This window comes from Filicampus tigris, chromosome 22 (assembly GCF_054856515.1).
Source record: "Filicampus tigris isolate MCC_2025a chromosome 22, RoL_Ftig_1.0, whole genome shotgun sequence".
NCBI classification, from domain to species: domain Eukaryota; kingdom Metazoa; phylum Chordata; class Actinopteri; order Syngnathiformes; family Syngnathidae; genus Filicampus; species Filicampus tigris.
Genome location: NC_141238.1, coordinates 4581095 through 4596722, shown reverse-complemented (window position 1 = coordinate 4596722; position 15628 = coordinate 4581095). Strand labels below are relative to the sequence as shown.

Genomic DNA, 15628 nt, shown 5'->3' with positions numbered 1-15628 from the left:
TTTTTTTTTTCCCTTCTCTGCTTTCTTTTTCCTCTCATCTTTCTGTTCTCCCCATCGCCACGCAGCATTATTTTGTCGATGCATGGAACACATTTGACGCCCTGATAGTTGTGGGTAGCATTGTTGACATAGCCATCACTGAGGTGAACGTAAGTAGCCCAGCCCCCGCCATCCGTCCGTCCCTGTCCGCCATTCCCCGCGCACGCACGCACGCACGCACGCCGGCCGAGCGGTCCCCACTTCGCATGCCTTCAAATGATTAGCAAACCTCAGCTGCACCTCATTTGATCCCCGCGATGGCCGAATTGGGTCAAGTGAGTCCAAAAGAGCCAGATGGAGCGGCGCTGCGATGCCCCGTGATGCATTTCGTCGCTAATTTGAAACACACGAAATGCGCTTTGTTGGCTCTAACGCTCACTGGCCACGGCTTTAGGGAACCCGCACAAGTGGATTTTTCAAAACGGTGCCTTTTTAAAAGAGATGCTTTTGCTGTTATGCTAACTATGGCTGCACTGTTTCTATCATTTGAATGTGTGACATTTTGGTGTTGCCTTTTTTTTTTTTTTTTTTTGCCCTCACATTTGCACGGCGTGTGACAAGATGCATTGTCCGGGTCTGGTGTCATTGAATCTCTTAATAAAGTTGCACATTTTGTGACAGCAATGTCTAGATTAGAATGAAAAAGATACATGGGAAGAATCAGACTGTTATAAGTTGTTTTTTTTGTTTGTTTGTTTTTTCCGGGGCAAGGCAGAGGCAAATATTTCATCCGCAAATGCTTTCACTCGGAGCCTGCGAGATGTATGTAAATGTATTTCTGGATTCATTTATTCTCAACAATGGAGCGGCATAACAATGCACACGGACAACACAAGTCAAATGTCGAGTGTCCATTGTGTTTAGACTTCAGGGATGCTTGCCGCGTGATATTGGGGAGAGAGAAAAAAAAAATGACGAAGCCCTTTAGTATGCAGCATGTAAAAAAAAAAAAAAAAAAAGCGGAGTACGCCCCGAAAGAACTCCACATCATTTAGTCATAGGAGGAGAATAAATTCTGCTGGCAGGACTCAATTTCCTGGGAAGCAAATCATGTTGTACAATGATGTAGCTGGCAGGGCTGGTCAAATAGATGAATGTCACATTAAAAATTCATCTTCAAAAGTGCCGTTTTTATGACCTGGACAATCCTGGTTTCATGCTGCACACTCGACAGTGGCCGCCATAGGAGTCGTGCGCCCCCGGGGTGCATGTACCTGCATGCAGCTGCGTTTAACACCATGAAACACGGCGTGGATGTGCACAAGGGTAACGCAGCATGTTCCCCTTTGCTGGAATGAAGTGCGTTTCACCCCAGACGGCGCTGGCCGGGCATACCAATAAGCTTCCCAAGGGTGCGCACGCTCGTTTTTTGCTTTTGTGCCTCCAGAAGGGGAATCCGCGACCCCCCCCCCCCCCCCCCTCCCCACACGAGTGCTTGGACCGGGCTTTCTATGAACAACAACTTCTCTGCCTTTTATACACTTTTGATGGGACGGTTTGAAAATGACATACAGACCCAGATATGCGTCTTTGTCGTCTGTGAACGCCACCTTGAAATCTGATGTGCTTCCTCACGTTTTTTTTGTTTTTTTTTCCAGGATGATTCTAATGCTAACATATGAAGTCTGCAAGACTATGTACGAGTAACAGAAAGTCTGAATATAGTAGCGCATACTGTGCGTAGACACGTGACTGTGTAGTTCGAGTATTAATATAACCTGGCATAGGGCTGCTCGGTTATGGAGAAAAAAAAATGAAATCACGATTATTTTGGTCATGATTGAAATCACAATGATTCAAACGATCATTTATTTTTGGGTACCCATCAAGAAGATGTGTAAACATAAAAAACACTATAATTATGTATTTACTGTAGATAAGTAGTAATTATAAAATGTTTTTAAAAAAAAGGTGAAAATGCACGATTTCCTTGTGTAAACAAAGTGCAAGTGCGTTTCCCATAAATGCATATCTCCATTTTGCTTCATTTTCTTATTTTCACATACGCGTTACAGACATCGCATTAATGTGAAAAATGAAATAAAGTTTCCAAAATTGGAGATAAGTGTTTTTCACAGGGCAGCGGCGATATATTAATAATCGGGTTTTTTTACGATTATTCCAATTTTGTAATTGCGGAGTGCAGTAATTGTAATTGAATTTCGATTCATTGCACTGCCCTGGCATAGCATAAACGTAATATAAACGTACCTTTTTCTATTTCTATACCTATGCCTTCCTTCCTTCCTTCCGTCCTTCCTTCTTTCTATCAATGTCCATTCTGTGTTTTGTTTTTTGCCCAAGTGCCGTTCTACCCAGTTACAATTGCGCCACAAAGAATCGTTCCTCCATTCCTTGGATGTCTTCTCCAGCTCTCTTCGTCCTCTCCTTAAAATGTCGCCACAAGAGGGCGGCGCGTTTGTGTTTTTGTCTCATCATCTTAGTCCGCCCAGTGACTAAACGCGAATGTGACATTCTGGCCCCCTCTTTGACTTGAAAGGACTCGCGAGTGTTTTCCAGCTCAAACGAGGCCTTGAATGGCACACGCGGTGTTTTCCAATTGTCTGCTCGTGCGTTAAGCGCAGCTTGAACGCTCCGTGGCATTCATCCGGCGCTATTGCTTCGTAGCTCCAGCTGGCAGCAAGATAAACAGATAGCTCCAGAGGCAGGCCTCCATCCATCACCGTACACATAAAGCCACGGGCACCCGCGCATAAATGTTGCAGACACATCATCGGCTCCTTCGCCTTCTCTGCACACCGGCCCGGGCCGTTATTCATTATTTCAGCCCGGCAGCCTTTAACAGACTTTCCAATATCCTACAGTCCCAACATGGTTCAATCTAGCCTGATGCCACCCGTCTGTACGCTGTAATATCTTCTGAATTGTCCCTCCTGGCCCAGATGAAATTATGCTTTTTTTTCTTTTCTTTTTTTTTACATTTTTTTTTTCTTTTTTATATCCATCCACTTCACAGTTGTTGGATCGTCAAACTGCTTAGGATGGCGAGTCAAACCCCTCAAGCATGACATTGTGTAATTCTAGTTCGCGAACAGCCGAGACTCCTCTGCCACAACGGTTCTTTCGGTGAAGTCGGACGGGGGCCTTGTCAAAAGTTGGGACTGAAATAACTGAGCTCAAGTCAAGCGCGCTCGGTTTTATTTCTACGGCACCGATTGACGGCAGAAGCCTCACATCGAGCGAGCACGGAGGCAACGAAAAAAAACAACGCAGGGAGACCGTCCGATTCGGGAGGTTGGAGACGCGGGAAAACAGCTGCGATTTTGTTTTTTGTCGAGAAAAAAAAAAAAAAAAAAAAAAAAAGACTCGTTCCGATTGACATCACCTAAAAAAAAAAAGAAATACTTGAAGGCAAAGTAACTTATCGTCGAAACCCCAACACCCCACCTTCCGCCCATTGACCCGACAACTGACACGCGGGCAAGGCGCCGCCCTGTTGCTGATCTTTGTTGCCTTTCCTTAAAGCCAGCTGACTCCTCCTCCTCGTCCTCCTCCTCTTCGTCCTCCTCCTCTTCCTCCTCTCACCCCCCTGCGGTAAGACCAATGGTACGCTCCGACGGTAACCTCGCCCGCCTCCCTCTTACCTCCTCCTCCTGCGTCCATCCGCATGCCCCCCCCCCCCCCCCCCCTCCCAAACGCCGCCACGCTGCTGATATTCCATCATTGTGTGTGGGCCCATCGCGGCGCAGGTGTACAGCTGTGTGACTTTTGCAAGTGGAGTGTTGATTCTGCCCCCGCTCCCCCTCCCCCCCCCGCCGCTTCCCTTTTTGGGTGTGACGTCCAAGCGCTTCGCACATCACTGCAAACCATCACGCCCCGTCACACTTCCCGGCCTTATCTATGTGACGTGTCAAAAAGTCACCTCAGCTTCCTGCCCCCGCGCTGTTTTTGACGCAACGGCGCTTTCTGTGGGCTGCTTTTTGGTACTTCCCGATCTACAGTGTGCCGCAGAGAACTTTTTGGGGACAGCGTATATTCCCTCCCGTTTCCCGCGCATTAGTTGTACATTGAGCCGAATCTGTTCCAAAAACTTTTCTGGAGCACACCCACAGTACGGATGATGGCGTGTCGATCGTGTCAAGACGTGGCAACAAACGGAGTTACAACAATTCCTCCTGGCACTTTTCTCATCTTGCGCTTAGCAGCGCCGCGAAAGTGTTCAAAGTGCTGCGCGCCCCACGTCCAAATCTTGTGTTACTTTTGTTGTTTCGCCCCTAAGAAGGAGGCGGCGGCATGAATAAATGAGTGCGTATTAGAATTAGCACTCAGCGAGATGGCTTGAATATTTTATCATTGACTGCCGGGACACAAAAGGAAGCCGCCGTTGCCGCCGCTAAAACCTCGTCAACTGCCAAATTTCCACCACCCCCCCCAAAAAAAAAAGAAAAAGAGAAAGGATAAAAATAGCCTGCGAGGGCAGTACGTCAGTCACAAGAGGGTTTGACAGTAAAAGCAAACCACTAGAAAGGGTGAGAATGAGATTGGCCAAGCGTGATGATAGGAATTTATACCAGGAGATATAATATCTTAATCCACGTGAAGCTCCCCGGTTGTTTCCTCACACCAGGAGTGATTTATTGGAACCTCCCCGCAGGCTGGGATTTCTGACGCTTCTAAATTGTTTCCCCCGATTTATGGACGAGCTCAGCGTCGCTGATAATCTCCGTGGGCGCCCTGGGCTATGAAAACGTGCACAATGGCACGGCCGTGATGTTGTTTCGGCAAATGAATGACAAGCAAAATCCGGTAGACCGTGAGATGTGTTGATCTGTTTGTTGCCTCGTGAATCCCCCGCGATGCCACTCGGACCGACGGCCCCGCTACCGGATTTCTTTTGTAGTCCTGACGCAAATTGACATACTAACTTGCGCGCGTGTGCGTGTGTGTGCAAATAATGTCAATTATTTTAAAAAAAAAAAAAAGGGCCTGCAGAACTCCGAAGAGAACGCCCGGATCTCCATCACCTTCTTCCGGCTCTTCCGTGTGATGCGTTTGGTGAAGCTGCTCTCGCGTGGGGAAGGGATCCGGACGCTGCTGTGGACCTTCATCAAGTCCTTCCAGGTAACTTCATTCATCCGCTCTGAGCCGCCGTTTGGTCCTCCGTCCCTCCAGTAGCGTCTGCTCGGCTGACCCGGGGCGCCGGGCAGGTGCGCAGGGGGGTGAGGAGCCACTCAGAGAAGTGGGGCAAGTTGCCGGTCCAATTTATTTAAATCACCGTCCATTTTAAAACCCAAATTCGAGACCGTTGGCTTTCGATAAGGTGCCAGGGGGCCACTGGGACCGTACACCGTCATTTCTATTTTCTTCTCATTGAAAGTCAGGAAATGTGGTGCCATCCCGACCTTCGTTTCCCTCCACAAAAGTGTCCTTTTTGCTCCGCGGCATATAGACCTGACAGTCATCCGCACGGCTGTGGTTTCTTAAGATGGAACCCAAGGGGGGGGGGGCAAATGCAGCGAAAACAGCAGGGGCCCCAAAATTGAACCATGTGGAACACCATACGACAGTTGGGCCGAGCGAGGCTTAAGGCCACCGCCCGAAGAGAAGCCTACGTGTTACGGGGCGACTAAGGATTACCCTTCCAAAGAAGTAAAAGTAAACCAGAAAACGTGCAGTCGACTGATCCGTCTCTTCTCTCCAGGCTCTACCTTACGTCGCCCTGCTGATCGTGATGCTGTTTTTTATCTACGCCGTCATCGGCATGCAGGTAGGCCGCCTCCTGCCTCGTCTCCCTGTAGGATTGAATTGGCCTTTCCTAATAGACCAAAGAGACCGGTGTGTTTTGCTAACCCCCCCCCCCCACGTGCAGATGTTTGGCAAGATAGCGCTGCGGGACCACACGCAGATCAACCGGAACAACAATTTCCAGACGTTCCCCCAGGCGGTGCTGCTGCTCTTCAGGTGAGGACGATTTCAACGCTCCTTGCCGTCTCTTTCGCCGCACCCACTTTGAAAAATAGCGCCTCGCTGCTGGATTTTCATTGATTGGACACGTTTCTGCGGGTTCGTTTCAAAGACGCGAGTGGGTGTGGCTGTGAAAAAAGAGATTTTAAAAGCGGATTAGAAATGGCAAGTCGTTTGCAGAACGCTGAGCATGTAGCAATTTGATGGGTTGACAACCGAAACGGCGTCCGGGCAGATGTGCGACAGGCGAAGCGTGGCAGGAGATCATGCTGGCGTGCTCGGCCTACCGGCCCTGCGAGAAAGGATCCACCAATGAGAACGTCGCCATCCAGGAAGACTGCGGGAGCCAGTTTGCCATCATCTACTTTGTCAGTTTCTACATGCTCTGTGCCTTCCTGGTGAGCGCCCCGGTCCGAACCTCCGTCGCGAGCCCGAAGACCTTCGACCGATATCTGTGTGGAAATCTTTCCCTAGATCATCAATCTCTTCGTGGCTGTCATCATGGACAACTTTGACTACCTGACGCGGGATTGGTCCATCCTGGGGCCGCATCACCTGGACGAGTTCAAGAGGATCTGGGCCGAGTACGACCCGGAAGCTAAGTGAGTTTGCAAAAAAACAACGCCTTATATTACAAGTGGGTGGTGTGCAAAGGTCAAGAACAACTTTTTTTTTTTTTTTTTTTTTTTTTTTTTTTTTTTTTTTCCCCCCCTCGCCAGGGGGAGGATCAAGCACCTGGATGTGGTGACTCTGCTTCGGAGAATCCAGCCTCCGCTCGGCTTCGGGAAGCTCTGTCCTCACCGCGTCGCTTGCAAGGTGGGCACGCCCCCTGTGCACTCTGACTCCCGAAGAACATTTAGCATTGTGTGTGTGTGTGTGTGTGTGTGTGTGTGTGTGTAGCGTCTGGTCTCCATGAACATGCCCCTGAACAGCGATGGAACTGTCATGTTCAACGCTACGCTGTTCGCACTGGTCAGAACGGCGCTGAGGATCAAGACGGAAGGTAAAGCGCGCACTGACACTCGCACCCAGGTCGCCTTTCCATGGCCATAAATTGACGCTGCGCGCGTGCTTGTAGGTAATCTGGAGCAGGCCAACGAGGAGCTGAGAGCCATCGTGAAGAAGATCTGGAAGAGAACCAGCATGAAACTGCTGGATCAAGTGGTGCCTCCTGCTGGCGGTGTGTATTCAATGTCAACGGCTTTGCCGCTAGAAAGCCCCTGCTAGCTCGATGCTAACACGTAACGGAGAAACGCTATTGACGGACTGACCCTTAGCGGGCATATATTCTTTATCCTCCGCCAAAAGCCGCCTGACGTTTTTGCCGCGTTCGCCCTTTAGACGACGAGGTCACGGTCGGAAAGTTCTACGCCACCTTCCTCATTCAGGAGTACTTCCGCAAGTTCAAGAAGAGGAAAGAACAAGGGCTGGTGGCCAAAGTGCCGCCCAAAACCGCCCTCTCTCTGCAGGTACACACACACACGCGGACACACACACACACACACACACCAGCTGAAAAGCTCAGCAAAACTGCATTTGCGCACCGCAAACATTTCTGTCTCACCCGTGTTTAGGCGGGCCTGCGGACGTTGCACGACATTGGCCCCGAGATCAGGAGGGCCATCTCCGGAGACCTGACGGTGGAGGAGGAGGTTGACAAAGGCCTCAAGGAGCCCGTTTCGGCCGCATCCGAGGACGACATCTTCAGGGTAAAGGTCGGATGCACGCACACCCTCGCTCACTCGTCAGAGAGCGAGAGAGAGAGAGAGAGAGAGAGAGAGAACGATGCCCCGCCTCCGGCTTGAGGCTCTCCATGTAGATATGAAACAACAGTCATGCATGTACTCAAATACATTTGACACAGTTTCTACTTAACGAGCCTCCCACAGGTGTCATCATTTCTAGTGCCCGACCGATATTATGTCTTTCGAAATCAGCCTTTTTTTTTTTTTTTTAAATTCCAAGAAATCGGCAAACAAATCAGCCTATTTTTCTTTGTTATAAAATCAAACAAGATGTTCCGCCTGAAATTCATATCTTTATAATTGTAAGGTTAAAGATGCCCAAAAAAATGTTTTTTGTATCCAGTATTTTTCAAATGAACCGGACGATTCATTAGTTATTGGAATTTTTTCCGGCCAAACGTCGGAATTTGAATCGGCCTCAAAAAGTGTGTATCGGTCGGTTTACACAAAATTCCGATGTGACCCTCATTGCATTGCCATTTTTTTTTAAATTTTTTTTTTTTAGCTATTGAGTCAAAAAGTTGAATTGCTGCATTTTCAACTTGTAAGTTGGGACGCTCTGCGTTTTACATCCTGGCCGGAATGAATGTTTTCATATTCTTATTTATGTTTTCACGATACTAGCACCTCCTACTATTTTCTCCCCGCGCCTCAACTAATGTCTTTCCGTTCTCCACCTTGGACGGCGCAGCGGTCGGGCGGCTTGTTCGGCAACCACGTCAACTACCACAACCAGAGCGACGGCCGCGCCTCCTTCCCGCAGTCGTTCACCACCCAGCGTCCTTTGCACATCAGCCAGAAGGGCTCGCCCTGCGAGGGCGAGAGCCCGTCCCGCGACAAGCTCGCGGACTCCGCCACCTTCACGCCGTCCTCGTACTCGGCGTCGGGCTCCAACGCCAACATCAACAACGCCAACAACACCGGCATGGTGGGCGTGGCCCCGCAGGGGGGGGGCGGCGCCCGCTTCCCCAGCCCCTCCGTCAGCACGGTGGACGGCCACGCCGGGCAGCAGCCGCTGACGCCCATCCTGCTGCCCAGATCGGCCTGGTGCTTCCCTCCGACCAGGTGAGCGCGCAGTCATCCGCGAAGGACACCAATGATCTCGATTTAGAAACGTTTCATTGCTTTCTTCTTTTTCCCTATCTTGTGCGCAACGGCAAGCAGGACGTGTTTTTTTGACAAGCTCATTCGGTACGTTGCCAGGGCACAGATGCGCAAGTGTGTGTGTTTGCCGTGTCGGGCTCTCGACGTTCGCGCCGACATCAGGTCTCATCGCGCGGATGAGAGAGCGCCATAGCGACGGCGGTTGCTACGCGCCCCTTTGCGCTGCTTGCCGCTGCCGAGCAAAGCCGCGGATAAAGCGTTTGGTGCACCCCCACCCCGCATCAAACTTCCCCTATCCGAGGCTTTTATCGCCGCTCTTTTATTATTTGGCGCGCTTCTGGGTTCGATTTGGTGAAACATCTTGACTGGGTCAAAGGAGCCCACTTCCAACCCAGTTTGCATTGGTGCCGCAAAAACAGACTTGAAACCAGTGGCGGGCCGTTCGACGGGGACTTAATGGACATCTTAATTTCCCGTTATCACATCGCAATTATAGAAACCATCGATACAAAAAAAAAAACAAAAGAAAAAATGCGGTGTCGTTCGGAAAATTCAATCAATATTTATCTTATACCACGACAATATAATATAAGTTGCGACAGTCGACCATGTTCTGCTCTGACCAACCAGCAGGCGTAAAAAATTTTTTTTTACTTGCACTCCTGATTCTGAAGGCCCTGGGCAGATTAGACAAATAGTCGCTCAAATCTGATCGGACCCAAAAAAATGTCGCATCCACGTACGAGTAGCGGAAGCGGCGAAGCCAAGTGCGACACGCGTCGAAATGACGACGCGAGATAGTTGGGAATACGTTAAGGGAATTTCATGCGACAAATATTAGAGTGCCGGTTCTAAAGTGTACTCGCACTCCTGACCGCCCACCACTGATTTAAACAGATTTACTTGATTCGAGTTTTTATTCTCGGTATTAGCTTGAACGCTAAGCCTCGCTGCTACGCCCCCCGCCCCCGCCCATCTTTTTTTACGAAGCAAAGCGCCCGCCCGTGCTCCGCTCGGAAACTCAACCTCTGCCGTTTTCCCGCCTCGGGCCCGCAGCTCCGAATCGAGCGACAGCCGCCTGCCCATCATCGGCAGGGGCGGGGGCTCCACGGACGAGACGTACGACGAGAGCTACGCCGACGAGCGGGACCTGGGCGAGGGCGGCCACTCGCTCTCCTCTGACATGTGAGGCTCACGTTTCGACGCGGTGGGGCCGCGGCGCGACATTAACGGCACTTTTCCGGCATCAGGCTGGTGTACCGCGACGACGCCTGCAAGCAGCTAACGCCCATGGAGGAAGGAGACGACGGGGAGGAGAGAAGCGGAGGTGGAGGGTGGCAGTCTCCCAGAAGAGTTTTTCTCTGTCCCACCTCTTTAGGTACGGCGTGACTCCGTTCAATTCCCCCCTCGCGTCCGTTTGCTTCGTTTTACCTCGCAGTCCTCGCTGTGTCGCCAGGGCGGAGATCTTCTTTCCATTTAGAGTGTCTGAGGAGGCAGTCGAGGCCGGACGTCTCGCAGAAGACGGCCGTACCGCTGCACCTCGTCCATCATCAGGTAGTAGTCGGTCTCTCGGCTCGCCGCCCCGTGGGCCGCCGCGTTGTCCTAACTGGCTCCTCCCCCAAGGCACTAGCGGTGGCCGGGCTGAGTCCGTTGATAAGGAGGAGCCACTCGCCCACCCTCTTCAGCCGGCTGTGCTCCACGCCTCCAGCTAGCCCCACAGGTACGCCGCCGCGTTGTCGACCACATCATTTTGGTCATTTCATCGTTTTTTTGGGGGGTTTTTTCGTCCTTCCGCAGGGCAAGGCGGCGATGCCTCGTATCGGCGGGTACCCTCGCTGAGGTTTGAGGGCTCCAACTCCCACGAAAAGCTCAACACCAGCTTGCCCTCGGTCAACTGCGGGCCCTGGTAAGACCAAACACTGTGAAAGTAGCGTCCGCTCATCCGTTGACCCGTCAGGGGGTGGGCAAAGTCCTGGCGCGCAATAGGAAGAGTGTTGTTGTTAGCGCACTTTTGAAGACCGGGTTGCCTTTTGTAGGTATAGCGACAGTAACGGGAACAGTCGGGTGCCCAGCCCCAGCCCCGCCTCCGGCATGCCGGCGTCCAATCGGAGAGCGGCGCGGCCGGTGTCGCTCACGGTGCCCTCGCTGTCGGGGCACGACTCCAGCTCGCCGTCTCACGGCAGCGCGGGGAGTCTGGTGGAGGCGGTAAGTGCGGCCGTGTGTGTGTATAGTAAGTAAGTGTGTGTGTGTGCATGACTGAGTGTCATCCCGCCCCCGCCCCCCTCCGCCCTTTGCAGGTGCTAATATCAGAAGGCTTGGGCCACTTTGCGCAGGACCCCTCCTTCATCGAGGCCACCAAGGCCGAGCTGGCCGACGCCTGCGACATGACCATCGAGGAGATGGAGCACGCCGCCAGCAACATCCTCAACGGCAACGCCCCCCGCCGCCCCCGCCCCGCCCGCCGCCTCCCAGCACGGCCCCAACGCCAACCTCCTGCCCTCCCACAGGGACAGGGACCGAGGGGCGGAGGACGGCGCAGAGGCCGGCGCCAACCGAGGCTCCGTCCACGGGCCGTCCTCGGTGGAAGAGCGGCAGGAGCTGCTGGCGGGCGGGCGGGGACCGGAAGAGGAGGAGGAGGAGGAGGAGGAGGAGGAGGACGAGGAAGTCGGGGGGAGGGAGGAGGGACACCACCGAAGCGCCGCGGGGATGGCGGGAGCGCGGCAGAGGACCAGCGGGCTGCTGGAGGACGAGGACATGGAGTGCGTGACCAGTTTGTAGGGCCGCCGCCGGACGTCTCGCCATTGGCGGCTCCGTTAGTCCCCGCCCCCTTCACACACACACACACACACACACACACACACACACTCACCTCTCCTCCACCCGAGGAAGCGGCTCCGAACAGTGGCGGCCACGACGCGTCCTGAAGCGCCACAAATGCTTTGTACGTCTGAATGTTTGTAGTAAAGTATATCACACTATACTCGATATTATCGGAGCGCGCGCGTTTCCCCGCCCCCTTCTTTGTATGCACATTTGTGTGCGCGCGTGTGAGAGTGCGTGTCTCTAAAGTGCCTCACAGTTTTCTCACGTCCTCAAAAGTGACGAGCGAAGGCGGCGAAGGGAAGGGGGGGGGGAAAAAACAACCCGTCGGCCTTTTTTCGTCTCGCTCGGTGTTGCGCAATCGGGCGAGCGGGGGGACGGCGCGCGCCGCGACGGAGCTCCTCCTCCTCCTCCTCCTCCTCCTCCTCCTCGGTTCACTCGAGATGAAGCGCTGTATCGTCAAAACAAAAAAACGAGAGAAAAAAAGCGTCCTCTTCCACTGGGGGGTGCGAGCGATGGACCAACAGCCGCCAAGATGGCCGACAAACTGGCCGTTCAACTCCACCTGGCTTCCTTTCTTTTTTTTCGCCACTTCCTGCTCCCAAACAGGAAACACGACGAGCAGAGACGCGAGCGGCCTTTTTTTTTTTTTTTTTTTTTTTTTTCCTTTTCTCACCTCATACCTCGCCATCCCTCTCCCTCCTTTCACCATCCCGCCATTTTCTTTCGACGAGGGGCTGGACAGAACTCTGGCCGCTCCGCCCCTCCCACTCTGTATTGCCCGCCATTTTGTTTTTCCTCTGTCTAATTTATCCTTGATTTGTTTGCACAATCGGGGTGCTGGTCTTTCTAAACGTACTTTTAGGAGAATTTTAAGCGGTTTTAAGTAACGAAGCAGGGCGTAGACTTTTATTTTGAGGGGGCGTGTCTGCGTTCGTACGATTTTGTGTGTGTGTGTGTGTGTGTAAGACGAGGGTTCTTTCTCTCAATCAGTATGCACCTTTTACAGATTGTATCTATTTATTTATTTATTTTTCCCAGAAGAGAGACGTGAGTGTGTGCGTTTTGAGCGGTTACATATGTGCGCTTCAAAGGAAAAGATTTTTAAGCCTAGACAGTTATTTAAGGTAGCATTACAAATGTGTGTGTGTGTGTGCGTGTGTGTGTGTGTGTGTGTGTGTGTGTGGGTGGTAATGGGTTACCACAGACAGGCATGCTTCCAAAGCGTTTCAAGGTTCGGAATTTTCGCATTTTAATCGTCGCTGATTTTGGGGGTTCTCTGTTCTGAGGTAGTTTTTTTTTTTTTTTTTTTTTTGATGCTGGTTGTGCTAAAAAAAAAAAAAAAAAGTCATGAATGCAGTGAAAGGGCCGTAACACACTGTTATCATTGATCCAAGTCATATTTCTCTTCAAATGAACTCTTAGGGCTGAGTTTAAAGATGCTGCAAGAATTTTACATCCATCGTGAAACATCTTTGAGGAAGTGTATTTTTAAGTGGGGGGTTTTTTTTGGGGGGGGGGGGGGGGGCATGCGGATTTTGTCAATCTCAAATCGGAGTTTGTAGCAAGAAGGCGCGGCGTTGACGGATATGGAAATGTGCAGCAATATTTTGAAATGCTATTTAATTTACCGTAATTTCATCATTGTAGCTCGTACTCTGACTCAATAGAGGACAAGGGTGTCCCAAAAGTCACTCTCTTTTCTTTTTTTTTTTTTTCTCTCTCTCTTTTTTGTTTGAGGTATCATTCGGACAGACGTGAGGCAATCAGCATTTGATAGATTTGGCTTTGCGGCTTTTGTTTACATATCATTCCGTCACATGACATTGGAGGAGTGCAGTCGAAAAACAACCAGGTCACAAATAACCCAAGTATGAGTCATGCACCCTTAAAACTGCTGGATCCAAAATAAGACAATTTTTGCACAAAAAATGTCGACAAAGTAGGTGTTCGCTCACAATTTTTTTGTCCCAAATTGTTTTTTTGTTTTTTTTGACTTTTGACCTAACATGCTGGGTCAAATTTTCCGCGCCGAGTATAAATAACCCAGCATGAGCTTGGTTCCTTTTTAATGCAGCCCTGGGTTAGTTTTTCACCCAATTGGAGTTACTTTTAACCTGGCAATTTTAAGAGAGCGCGCTAAAATCAGTTGGGTCAAAAATAACCCAAGTTTGGGTCATAAAGGACCATCCGCCACGTGGATCGATTAGTATTTATAATATATCATATTCAACCCTACTTTTGGGTTTATTTTGGGTTAGATAACCCCCAAAAATTGGGTTAGCCACAAAACAACCGCCAAAATTGGGTTATGCAAAATGCTTTGTCCAAATTTGACATGGAATTAAATAGAAGAAAAAAAAAGAAAGTGTATTGTGACGTTTGGGGCAGCCCGTATGATGACACGAATTTGGAAATACGGCAATGATGCACTGTGGCCCTTGTGAATTTTGCGTGCGCTGTGAAAACCACTCAAACCTGGAGACAAAAATCGCACTTGCCATTTTCTCTCCCAAGAAAACACTGCCATGTGTCCCTCTCATATGCGCTCTTGGCCCGAAGATGGATGCGGCATTCGGAGCTCACTTTTAACGCTTACCTGTGAGGACTGCGTGCGCGTGTGCCAGGCACACCTTGCGACATGAGAATTATGCAAACTTAATGTGAATGTGATGTCACGTGGCTTGAGAGACTGTCGGCCGTTTTGGTTTCCGTCGCTTTGCTTTCGCTTCCTTGCGGCTCCGTTCGAATGCGATTCGACGAAAGGCCCCGTCGAGCGTTCCTCAGATTTGACCCCGAGTAACCCTGTCCAGTCACGGCAAGATATGCAATAACGTCGTCTGTACGGTTCCCCCCGGCGTCTTTGATTTTTTTTTTTTTTTTTTTTTTTTTTTTCACCCGCCATGCCAGAGAAACCTAACATACTTGAAATCAGGTGAGATGCAGTCTAGTATCGACAATGTGTTGACTGACCTGAAATTAGTGTTTTGCTCTTTTTTTTTTTTTTTTTGTTGCAGTCTGGGAGCCTGAGGAGTGGTTGATTAATTTCTCTGGTTAATGTGACTGCCATGACGACGTCAGAGTGGCTGGCAGTAGGGCTGGATGATTTTTAATTTTTTTTTTTTTTATTATTATTATTATCAATATTGCAATGTTTTTTTTTGTTTTTCAAGATGTCAATTTGAATTCGATGAATCGTTCAGCTCTACTGCTCGGTTGGTCTGCAGGCGGCCATTGATATTGAATGAAGGGGTGATTTTGCATATCTTGAACATGAGAGCAGGTTTTTTTTTTTCTCTCAAATTAATCTTGGAAAAAGGGCTGCTCCCACTTCAAAGCCGAGCTCAATTAAAGCCCCCTCCTCAGCATATATTAAATCGTGGTGATCCTTTAATATATTACTCATAAAGGAAAGTGACTTATTTATTGATTCTGATATTTCCCAGAGGGTTATTCAGATAAAGATGCGTTTAAGGCTGGCCACTGGGTGGCATTTTCTGGATCACTCAGTTAACTGGCAGGGCGGGAGATCTCTTGCTGTGAATGTTCTAAACTCCTGCTTCCACATTTAACAAGGCAAACGCAAGCAAACAATTCCACACAGTCTGCAGTGGTGCCTTGAGAAAAGAGTGACACGACGTTAAACCAATTTTTTTTTTTTTTCTTGCTTTGCCTTGAGAGCAAAAAAAATCGAGATATGAGTGCCGCATGGTGGCAACTCATTTCACAAAAAAAGCAGCAGTGTGACGGATGGAGGCTTCATATATTTACAGCAACTATATGACTTTGCCTTTCAAGTCTGCTAGCTTAATGCTAACACATAATGGGGAAACAGTGTTGACTGGCTAACGAATAGCAGCTATGCGGCCGTGTCATAACACTAAGCAACAAATACGACAATACTCACAGACATATATTCTTTATCCTCTGCGAATAGCAACTAATATTACTGCAGATTAAGGACAGTTGTGAAACTCTTCATTTGTGACTGCGCT

At 50.0% G+C, this 15628-nt stretch overlaps 1 protein-coding gene across 1 annotated transcript in view; it reads left to right on the top strand.

Annotated features, from left to right (window-relative positions):
- cacna1c (calcium channel, voltage-dependent, L type, alpha 1C subunit) overlaps positions 1–11591 on the top strand; it is a 91031-nt gene extending 79440 nt beyond the window's left edge. The window contains 21 exon segments of the mRNA XM_086022624.1: positions 3526–3606; positions 4984–5121; positions 5702–5767; positions 5870–5961; positions 6200–6362; positions 6439–6566; positions 6684–6780; positions 6865–6967; positions 7043–7144; positions 7306–7433; positions 7539–7673; positions 8401–8774; positions 8874–8900; positions 9870–9998; positions 10064–10191; positions 10270–10367; positions 10437–10533; positions 10611–10719; positions 10850–11018; positions 11111–11250; positions 11252–11591. Of these exon segments, the coding sequence (XP_085878750.1) occupies positions 3526–3606; positions 4984–5121; positions 5702–5767; positions 5870–5961; positions 6200–6362; positions 6439–6566; positions 6684–6780; positions 6865–6967; positions 7043–7144; positions 7306–7433; positions 7539–7673; positions 8401–8774; positions 8874–8900; positions 9870–9998; positions 10064–10191; positions 10270–10367; positions 10437–10533; positions 10611–10719; positions 10850–11018; positions 11111–11250; positions 11252–11591 (2844 nt within the window).
- The last annotated feature ends 4037 nt before the right edge of the window (positions 11592–15628 follow it).